This window comes from Syngnathus acus, chromosome 1 (genome assembly GCF_901709675.1).
Source record: "Syngnathus acus chromosome 1, fSynAcu1.2, whole genome shotgun sequence".
Classification (NCBI taxonomy): Eukaryota; Metazoa; Chordata; class Actinopteri; order Syngnathiformes; family Syngnathidae; genus Syngnathus; species Syngnathus acus.
The window spans coordinates 12,988,748-13,000,468 of record NC_051087.1 but is presented as its reverse complement, the minus strand read 5'-3'; the positions used below and the strand labels follow the sequence as shown (position 1 = coordinate 13,000,468).

The 11,721-nt window shown below is 43.3% G+C and overlaps 1 protein-coding gene across 1 annotated transcript in view; it reads right to left on the bottom strand.

The window, feature by feature from the left end:
• maml3 (mastermind-like transcriptional coactivator 3) overlaps positions 1 to 11,721 on the bottom strand; it is a 103,143-nt gene that overhangs the window by 4,170 nt on the left and 87,252 nt on the right. The window contains exons 4-5 of the mRNA XM_037260062.1: positions 2,053 to 2,319; positions 1,191 to 1,266 (exon numbers count right to left, since the gene is read on the bottom strand). Of these exons, the coding sequence (XP_037115957.1) occupies positions 1,191 to 1,266; positions 2,053 to 2,319 (343 nt within the window). The remainder of the gene's footprint in view (positions 1 to 1,190; positions 1,267 to 2,052; positions 2,320 to 11,721) is intronic.

Below are 11,721 nucleotides of genomic sequence, written 5' to 3'. Positions count from 1 at the left end.
TTTGTAGAAGGGTGGTGGTGACAGCTGAACTTAAACCATTGAAGTGAAACATCAGAACTAAAAATTACTGCTATGGTGAGTGAATGCAATCAGTTGAAAACATTCTGGTTGCATTTCTTAAAGATTAAGAAAACATTCACTAAATTTATAAAGGCAGATATTACATGCATGAATAATTTATCTATGGAATAATGCTCCAGTGAAGTTTGAGGTTTCCAGATCGTCATTTACAAAATGTATTTTGTTCCACTTTAACATACTTCATCTTTAAACAGTGTGCATTCAATTCAACTCCTACTACGGAGTTAGTGACACTTTTCTTTCCTGTCGAGGTCTTCTAGCGTGGAAATTGCTCTAAATCCTGTAATAAACCCACTTCTGACATCATTCCACTAATCCCTCACCTCACAGCTTGGCGTGCAACAGTAACAGTGCGAGAACAAAGAGGATCACACTCTCAGGATTTGTGCAGTGAGTAGACGTACGGCACTAATAATTGTAGACATACTAAACGTGAGCATGACTGAAATTTGAGGCGAGACAAGAGACTAACTGTTTTTACTTACTTACTAAATGGTCGGGAAACAACTCAGGCCCACGTGGCTTACTCGATATCTTTTGGACTTTCAGTTATATATTCTCTGATGGCTACAAAAGACTTTCATCCCGAATTTGCACCTTCCTCACCGAATAGTCTTCATCTCCCCATCATCCTCACACCCACTCTCTGTCACTTTCTGTCGTTCATGCCAGCCTCTCCACGTTCCAGATCATCTACCTATTCTTCTTGCTGCCACCCCCCTCCATCCTCTCTCCCACTTCACTCCTCTCATCCATCTCTCTGACTTCACCGGAACTCTGGGGGATCCAGGACAGACAAGTTGCCGTGGTAACAGGCAGAGCAGGAGAAATCTCTCTCTTTTTTAAAAGACACACACGCACGCACGCACGCACGCACGCACGCACGCACGCACGCACGCACGCACACACACACAAAGGGAGGCAAAATAATCGAATAGATAATTGATAGAAACAGATCGAGGGGATCAGCAAACCATTGGTTCTAAAACTAATGAGGTATTTTTGTAAATATTGAGTTTAGACCATCTATGTCTGATTACAAACTGCTTCTTTGGACTCGGTGTGTAGTTAAATACATGTAGAAATGTTTGCTCGTGTTGGTTATTCACCTTGATACTGACTGACTTGAGGGAAGGGATTCCTCTGGCCTTGGCCCATCTGTCTTGGGAGATGCTGCTGTTGGAGCTACGCAAACACACACACACCAATGTAACGTCATATAAAATAAACATCATAAATCAAAAGACAAATTAGCAGAGTGTATTAAAAGCAGATGTGGTGTACACACTATGGTAAGATGTTTTGAAATCTCATCAAAGTGACGCTCGTGGAGTTACTTACAGCGTGTGCTTTTTGTCTGCGCATGTGCGTTCTTTCATTAGTATGTGTAAATAGAGAGTCCCCCAAAATTAATAGAGACATTAAGCCAGACTTTGGTACTTGGACTGCAGTGTAATCCATCTTTAGATGTTTGGTACAGACAGATTGACCAGTGCTAACCCGGAAGCAGAAGTTGCAGCCCATTGCGTTTGCGTGGGCTGTGCGCGCTTCTGTAATTCAGAAGAGACACACTAAACCTCAGCGGGGTGTTCCCTTCCAGACCGCAATTTAAGTACATCTGTGTATGTTTTTGCAGAGCCAATTGAAAAGTAACATGGTGGGTGGTGACTTCAGAGTCCAAGACTGGTTAACACTTGGTTCACTCACAGAGAGAGAAGTAAAAAGAAAACAGCCCATTATCACAGCAGGTGGGATGTGGCCAACAACATGAACATAAGCGTGCACACATGCTGCAGAGATGAAAAGGAAGTGGTGAAGAGGGTAATTAGACATGCAGCCAGACAACAGTGGGGAACATCAGGGGATGGATAAGCTGCTCTTATTCATGGACAAAAATACACTGTACAGAAGAAAAAAACAATGTAGGCCAAAATGATAACATGTCATGGATCTCCACTTAGTGTAGCTCACCTGTTCGGCCAGGAGTTGCTGATGCTGCTGCTGCCTCTGCTCTCTGAAGAGCTGCTGCTTCTGCTGCTCCATCATGTGCATCTGTACCCTCTTCTCCTGCTCCATCGCCATCATCTGTTTCATCATGGCTGCCTGCTGCTGGTTTCCCGCATAGCCTGGAGGTGGACCTGACCCCTGGTTAGGCCCCACTCCTGAGGCCACGCCGCCGGCAGGGTGTGGAGGTGGGATGGCGCCAGGAGGTCGGGACATACCCACTACACCTTGCTCCTGGAGAGACATACGGAAAGAGGCAATTGTCAGTTCCATTGAGGGCAGTCATGGGTGGCGACTGGCGACATACTGGGACTAAAGTTTGGCCCGCGGATATTCATTGACAGGGTGGTGGAGTGTGAACGGTGGCCGTCATGCACCAAACTAATCGTCAAAAAGTTGTTGTCGGGGTTGGGGGTGAGGTGGGGGTTGACTAGGCCCTGAAATGGACTGGCCTTTTGGGACTCTCCTGAAATTCCCCTGGTGGAGGCAGAGGCGGATTGCGGTGGTGGCTGACGACTTGCAAGCACCTAGATTTTCAAGCCACAGTCCTTTGATGCTGAGGATTTTTCTCAAAATCCATACTGTGCTCTCTTTACAGGAGCTTTTTTTTCTCCACTCCCCTCTGTTATGTTTTCTTTTTACTTGAAAATGTATAAGGTGCTGTAAAAAGCGGCGCGATGGACTCCTGTTTTGTATCACCTGGTTGGTCATTGGTTTTTTTCTGTCACTTGAACGGGGATGACCTGGTTGGTCATCGTTTTTTTTGTTTTAATGGGTTGTGTCTATTATATTTGGTTGCACCCTGTGGTAAAATGACAATCCGGTTTCATATTCTGTGTGAGCTAATGTGCTCATAGTAGCATTCATGAACTGCCCAAACTGATCTTTGAACTAAATTTTGAACCAACTGGCAGTTGACCATGCGTTGTAACGCCACAGTTCTGTTGAATTTTCTTTCTATGTTAATTTTAATGCATTGTCATGTATTTAACCCTGGCTTGTTGTTCATTGCATCTGCTGTTCTTATTTACTCTGGCAGATACATGACGGATGTATAAGCTGCATTAAGGAACACTTGAATGTCTTTATTTCTTTCAGTCCAGTATTCACAATAGATTACATCTGGACTATTGAAATGTTTTGGTGAACACACTGCAATATACAATCACTGTTGAAATTATTTATTGTTTCTAGTTCATATTGGTTTGTAAAATGGGATTCATTCTATTAGCATTGTCATATCGTAATGACAAGTTGTCAGTGCAAAAAAGGTTTACATTTGGTGACATTTAAGCCATGTTCAAAAAAGTTTTGAAATATATTTAATGAAAATAAATCACAATTGCAACATGAAGTGGAATGATCAAGGATCACTATCTGTGAGTGATCAAATGACTTTCATCTGAGTGAAGTGGTATTGATGTATCGCTATACCTATTGTATACAAGCACATGTGCATATTTTGTATCTGTCTCCAAAGGGAGATACCCAAAAGTATCACAACACCGCATAAATTCAGCCGCTTTGTTGCATAAAAGTGTAAAAAGGTATCTTTAGCCACATCATCCTGAGTCTCCGCAATAGCAATGTTGGTTGGTCCTTACTGCATATATTATCTCCTTATTAGCATATAAAGAGCATTTCCTTCCCCATTTAGCCATATGCTAATATGCTTAGCTCACAGGGGGAGCATTTACTGTATGAATTTCCTAAAGCTCGATGACTGGATATTGTTTAGCCCAACGAAGGGAAGCAGTAGGTGTCTGAGGGCAAAGTGACATCTGTACACATCCAAATGCATCAGCACAGTCTCTCGCATGACTCAACGACAAAGCACATGCACCTGCAGGTGTAGGAAGACAGCAGATGCGGGATTAGGTTTCAGCCTCCTAAACTGTATTGAAGCGTCGGAGATGACAAAAACCCGGTGCAGAAACCAGAACCGTCGTTTCCAGATGGTGCAGACAGCCGCACCAGACTGATCGATGCTTTCAGCTGCGCATCTCGACTATCGCTGCTGTCTTCCTTCGGTTCACCACAACAGAGATGGAGGGAAGCGGAGTAGTTTCATAAGCTGACCAACAGGTGGCACTGGTGACCTTAAAACAGCTGTGTGTGTGTGTGTGTGTGTGTGCGCGCGTGCGTGTGTCATTGGTCTCTTAGCAGATGGCTCAATCATGACTGCTCTGATCTACGATTCTGCCGTCTCCCCCACGCACAACCCTTTTTTTCACATCTCTCCAAATGCTCCACCATTAAAAACTCTCTCTGCTCCTCTTCAATCTTTTGGAAAACACAGGGCCCCTGGGCGTCTGCGTTGTTGTGTGTTTATGTGGTATATACGTAGGCTATAGGAAACCGATGCAGGACAAACAAGCATACAATTGCATGTCAAAAAGGCTGCCAAATGACAGGAGGAAGATGACATTTGAGCTGCTTTGTGCAAGGTGGAGTGAGGGAGGGAGAAGATCAAGGAGGAGAAAACGGTGGCCTCGGGAAGAAGAAGAAAGCAACAGTTGCTGCGGCAAGGACCAGATGGTTCTTGGATCAGAAGCTACGGTTGCCCTTCACAACACTTGGCACACACTCACGATCCCACACCTAATCTGTTCCATGTAAATATTCTGCTTGGGAATCTTTTGTCACATTTGCCGTGAATATCATAAAATACGAGTTCTCTCAATTGTCTCTTTACCTCTTGTTGTGTGTCCCCACAGACAGTAGCTACATTCTGGCACTTTTGCACTGTGCAACAGAAATGGGTCAATGCCTACTGAGGCTGCCATGTGCACAAGTCAAGTTACCAGTTTGCTGCAGGAAAGGAAGAAAGGATGTGGTGGAAAAAAGATGCATTACAGGTTGCATGTGTGTGTGTGTGTGTGCGTGCATGCGTTTGTTCAAGCACAATGTGTTTGTGTGTGGCGGAGGCTGTCAATTTTATTGGGTTATGAGGCATACAGAGCACAGTCAATTACATTACATGTGAAGCAAGCTGGGATATAGTGTTTGTGTGCTTGTGTGTTTGTGTGCACGTGTGTGTGTGTGTGTGTCAGTGAGTGATTGCATGCAGATGTGGGTGTGGGTGTATTTGTGTGTGGTGAAGAAGGCAGTAATTCATTTCATTCCTATCTTACACGGAAAAATTAATCATGATTATGTTCATTTTTACATTTTTCAATGTATTTATTTTTATTTCAAATCATACAATTTCTGGAGGCTATTAACAGTGGAATCTCGAATTGCATATGTCTTTAGTTATGAACAATTCGACTGAGGTATGAAATTTTCATAAAAAAAAAAGAACTTTGTTAACAAATGATATTCCATACACGAACAGACTTGGCATGGACGGGTGGTTGGCTCTATGTGTTGTGCTTGTTCAAAACTAGATGTATGGATGCACGTGTCCCCACGAGTGGGCCATGGGGGACCGTGTCAAGTTGCTTGTGCGCCGCACTTGAGGCACAAGCTCTAAAAACTAACAAGATTTGGGGAATTTTAGAGGAACGGTCACATATTCACACTTCTACACCTTGTGGACAGCTTTCCAGAAGGGTTGAAGCTGTTGTATCTGCATGGGGTGGGCCGACATCATATTGAAACCTTTTGATTAGGAATGGGATGTCACTCAAGACTCCTCTGAACTTACCTAAATAAATGTACTATTGGCTAATGTAATGAAATAGCTTTCGCTTTATTGCAGTACACTTTTCACGGCCTTGCCGTTTTGCTGATTTTTTTCGCAGGGTGTCAGTGTATTATGCCATTATTCATTAATCCATCCATCCATCCATCCATCCATCCATCCATCCATCCATCCATCCATCCATCCATCCATCCATCCATCCATCCATCCATCCATCCATCCATCCATCCATCCGCTCATTCATTTTTACAGTGTCGGACTGATAAAAGGCAAATGGAGTGCACTTATATAGTGCTTTCATCAACACCTTGGTCTTCGAAGCGCTTTACAAAGTCTCACATTCAACCAGTCGCATCCCGATTCATACCTGCAATGCGTCCCTGTTTGAAATCGCGATGGAGCGCACCGGCACTCTGTTTTTAGAGCACTCTGAATAACCGAACGGCACTTTTGATCGACGTTCTGTTCAGAAACTCCGAAGCGTTTTCAAATGTGTTATTGAATTTGTTAGCCAGTTATACTTCATTCTACATTTTAGAAGTAACATTTATTAAGCGTAACAAATATTCAGAAAGAAATTGTTTAAGGGTGTGAGGGTGCTCGTAACTTAAAAACTTTAACATAATTAACATTCCATCCTTCTCGTCCGCTCCGCTGGGGGCAGAGCAGGCTCCTCTCACAGCCTGCAGCTCGCTAGTTGTTCTTCATTTTGCATTTTAAAAGTGAAACTTATTTAGTATAACAAGTATATTTTATTAGTTTGATATAGTTTAAAGTAAAGTACAAAAATGAACAATTTTTTGAATAAGCTAAACAATTATTCCGTATAACATATGCACTGGTAGTGTTGGGGTAAATGTTACCAAGTCTGAATCACGAAAATGGGTGGGTTGCATCAGGAAGGGCGTCTGGCGTACAACAAATCATGCAATTCACTTGCTGTGGCAACCTCCAACGGGACAAATTGCAAATTTTAAGAATCAAATAACTAGACTTGCTTTACCTGACGTGATTGCACAGTGGAAACTTTAAAATAGAAGACTGCAAAATACATACAATACAATTCTTCTGTATAAAAACTACAATGAAATGTCTTGCAGGACAGACAGTATAAACACCTGCACATAATTTGTGGAAAGTCCATGCAAAACGATGTGTAATGGCAATGCCATTATAACAAATTAGCAAAGGCCAAACTGTACGGAGAGCAAAAGGACAGAAGGAAGCTTGGAGGAAATGCATCGTAGCACTGTGCATCTCATTATGAAGTGATAACAAGCATGGCTGTCCAGATGAGCAACATTTGATTGTGCAAGGGCAAGAGACTGCGAGTGAAATATTTTTACACCGATTGACATTCAACTATAATAAGCACATGTAAAGTGTGCTGCAGTGAGGCGCTCTGCGCTTGAGCTTTTCATGAAGTATGAAATGTGCTGGTCAGAACTAACTTGAGGAAACCCAACACATTTGTGTTCTTTGATGCCCAAATTTGCTGCTCCTGCAGATAGCTTCACTAAACACGCGACATAGCGTATCACCACATACACATCGACGGTGAGCAGATGGCGCAGTCAGACCTGACAATATTCAAATAGCCTTGCAACTCCACGTGTGAAGATGCCACCACTTTGACCCACACTCGTACAAGAACAAGGACATGAAGATGTACTCTATGAAGCCAAAGTCACCCACTGTCCCTAACACCACCTCCTCATTCTCACATATAGTCAGTTTCTCCCAAAAGAGAGTTATATTTAAACTGCTGGAGAGCAGCCTTCTTCCCCACAGTGGTCTGTTTAATCTCTAACATCTCTGGGCTCTAAACCCGAATTGGCCTATTTCTGAACTACACACAGAGTGTATATGCTTAGGAAAACAGTTTGGAAGTAACTATACACACTCAGATTAGAGAACAGTAAACGGGGTCAAATCCTTTGCCAATAAGTGAATCAACACGGTGCAGTGCTATTAAACCCGGATTTGAAAACATACAATCACAATAAAGATTCGGATTCTAAAATAGCTACCCGAAAGTGTTTACCAAAAATACCCAAAGGACAAAAATTATAGCACAGTTTCCACCCTGGTTTTGTCGTCTCGCTGAAGTTAGCCTGCTATGTGGGGAGGATTCATGCAAATGACTGCTTTACCTGCTTGCCTGTGGCAAACCCACTGCCAAGTACTTGTTCTCAATCAACCCAGAGATTGTCTCAAAAAGCGACACATTAACAGCTAGAGATGGGCAATTTACCAAATTTTGCCAGTTTTTCCTCCGGTCTTGTCCTTTTGTCCTTATTTTGTCCTTATTCATAATATAGTTGTAATATATATGGCTTGTACTCCGTGCATTCGCCAAAGCATGCACACAGACACACAGGCAGAAGATAAGACACACTCATCAGTGGAGGAAATGATGAACTGATGCTGATTAATTATATGCTGATGAAAGTATTCTTTCATTTTACCGATAGGCAGAGGACGTGCTCTCGTTTTACGAAGCCGACTATTGAGGGGAATAAGATGTGACAGAAGGTACACTTTAAAAGGACAGAGGAGTGAAGCAAGTCATCTTCGAGATGGAAGCTAGGAGAAGAAAATGAGAACGAAGTGAGAGGATGAGATCATTGGTGACCGTCAAGTGCTCGTGGCGAGCGAATGAATGTACCACCCTAAGAGGGACCAGGTGCTACAGTAAATCCCCTTGGAAACGGTCACCATGGAAACCTGAACGTGTGTTTGAAAGATTGCCTGACACGTACACGCATTTCAGCTTCGTTCATGGTGTGTGTGTGTGTGTGTGGCGGTAGCGTGGGACGTACTGGAAGAGCCAATGAGAGATTGATGTGTTTGTATGTAATCTAATTATGGTGGCTGAGAAAGGTACATCTGAGATCCATCTCAGAGCCGCAGCAGGTGGACTGCTCGTCTCTTTGCTGCCTCTTCTCCTTTCCCCCTTTTTGTACTGTATGAGCTGCATTCATGTATATCATCGCCCGCTTCATTGCTAGTATGCGTACGGCGGGAAATATACAGAGCGACTCGGAGCGAGCTTACATCTAGAGGTAGCATTAAACAGAAGGGAAGAGATTTCAAACGCTGTGTGTGTGCTCTTAACACACGGCAAGTATTTGAGTTCTTTCCGGGGAGAATTGCGGGATCAGTGTCATTACACGGCTGGTAGTGGAGGTAGAAAAATACTTGTGAGTGTCCGTCCTCACATCTCTGTTTACCTCCATTCCTCTGCCTTGTTAGGACAGGGAAGTAGGCTTCTTTTCGATTTCCTTCTTCACTAAACGTTATGTCCAAGGTTTCTTTTTGTTTTTCTTCCTCCTCCCCCTCTTATCATTTGCCGCTTGCCCATCGTTCTATCATTCATTTCCATTTTGACTGAATGAATGGATGAAGCGCCTCCATTTTCTTCTATCACTCGTGCATCTGTCCGGCTGCTTCTCTGCCTCCTTCATTGGCCATCCACCTTCTGCTATTGATAACCCCAAGGCTCTTTTCAACAGCCTCATCATAGCAGTATACATCTCTCACTTTTTATTTTTCCCTCTCTCACTTTTAGTTTTTCTACATTGAAGATCGTTCCATTTTATCCTTACTGATCATCCCCAGTTTGATAACCTCGCGTTCACTATTTAGCCCTTCCCTCTTTTTCGGTTGGCCGTGCAGCCACTACCTCTCTTTGTTCCTCCCTCCATCTCTTCCTCTCTAAATGTGTCTCTGCCTCTGTCATAGACCTTCTCCTCCCCTCCTCTCCCTCTCGCTCTCTCTCTCCAGAGAAGCCATTAGATGCTGCTGTGAGGCTATAACTCTTTTACTCTCTCTCTCTTTTTCTCACTCTGGCTGTGGTCTCAGGGCAATAGCCTCCCCCTCCCCCCCTCCCTCCCTGCTGCATTCCTCCTCAACCTCGCCATCTCTCGCTTCCTGTCTTTCTTTAGGCACTCCTTTTCTCTCTCTCCTTCTCTTCACATCACTGTTCGCTCTTCCGCATCTATCCGCTGTGCCTCCTTCCATCTTGATCCCCGCACCCCCCCTCGTTGTCTGCCCCCACCTTCCCCTGCATTCTGCCATCATCCGACGAGATAGACTTCTCTATAGCCTATGCATGCAAATGAAGAGAATGCAAACGGAAAGCCATGTTTGCATTCAAAATCGTGTGTGCTGCACCTATAAATTGTCTTAACAGAATAATTAATGGATGTATTAAATTTCTTTTTGTGCCAAGTCACCGTAACTTAAAATTCCTTTCTTTCCGTTTATTGTATTAGAAGATAAACTGTCTTAGCCCCCACCCCCCGTGATAATCCACTCAGCACAACGTCGTTTTAGTTTCTTTTGTCTTCTAGAATGAGCTGGGTTTTTTTTCTCGACAAGCTGCACCTTCAGCTATCTCCATCGCCCCTGACTGCCCATCTATGTATGCCATTAATCTTTCCTGCTCCTTACCCTTCCCGCTCTAGCACGCGGGAGTGAGACAGAGAGAGAGTGAGACATATGGCCGGAGAATGACCATTAACTCCAAGCCAGCATCGCCAATAATTCCACAGCAGCCCATTATCCACAAAGAGCCAAAATGGCCTTCGGTAATATGATGAAATCTTCTGTAAAAAGTAGACATGGGACTAAAAGCATGAGGGTGTAGAAATACTTCCACTCCAGAGGAGCGTTACCACATTATTGCATTCTACTCATTTATCTGGCTGTCTCCCTACCTCCCACATTTTGCACAATCCAGAGTATTTCTTTCAATTCTCTACATTTCATTGAGTTTACTTTTGCCCCCCCCCATCATATTGCACTACACATCATATTCTGGAACATATTCTCTTCGCCGGAGTCGCCGGGTTCTGAAAAAAGGATAGAAAAGGCTAATCTCCCATTCAACTAGATATCAGCGTGAGCCCATAACTAACCAAAAATGCACTTTCAAGGACATGAGTGAGCATATAATGTGAGCAAAAGGGATACCACAAATGGGCCTAAGAACCCAATTTGCTGTCATTGCTATCAGCTACTGGTGGTGTTAAAAGACTGTGTGTTTTAGAGAGCGAGTGCATTGGCGTACTGAAATGAGCCCAATCCGTTCTCCCTTCTCCACCATGTTGTTCCACGGGAGGTGGTGAGGTGATGTATGGACCCCCTGTGATCACCCGACTCAGCAGAACAGATGGACAAAGTGTGAGACAGAAGTGTGCAGTAGGAGACAAAACAAAAATGTTTCAGCATTAACGCAAAGTGGGACTTCGTAATGAAATGCCTGGTGTTGTTCTCCAAAAGGAGAAGTGAAACACACTCATCATTGTTTTGTCAGGTGAAGTTTAGCACCACACACTTTCTTGTGCTTTCTTTGAAAAAACTTCCTCAATAACGGTCACAACCTGGAGCCACCTTCCCACCCAGTGCTACCTGTAATTTTAAAGAAAGATCTATACTTATACTAAATAGAGCTTGGAATTAATGTCAGGTTCGTCAGATTGTTTGCTCATAAAGTACATGTTGTGTATAGAACACACAATGAAGTGAATTTAAATAAATGGAGAAATAATATGAAAGAAATAATCCAGTGGCCAGTCCCAATCGAAATGTTGTACAACTTCTATTCAAATAATATAGTGAAGTGGAAAGAATTAAAATGAACACAACAGTGCTTCAGGTAACATTTAGTATTCAACCTTAGTTTTGGCAACACAAGTTTGTCACAGTTTAATTCACCTGTAGTGTCTGAACAATAAAAAACAAAACAAAAAAACAAATACGAGACTGATTGTTGAGAATTACAACGGTCTAAAAACGGATGTTCACGACAAGCCCAGACAGCAACCCCTGCCAAATTTAAAACTTTTAGTCGTGGTCGAAGGCTTTACCTGATTGGAAGCTAGATGCTAATGCTAAAGCCACGTCATGTCATGTCAATGATCAGCAAGCTTGTTACAAAAGCATATGCCAGTCAACTGTCGTTAGATGACGTGCGGTAGCAGCCC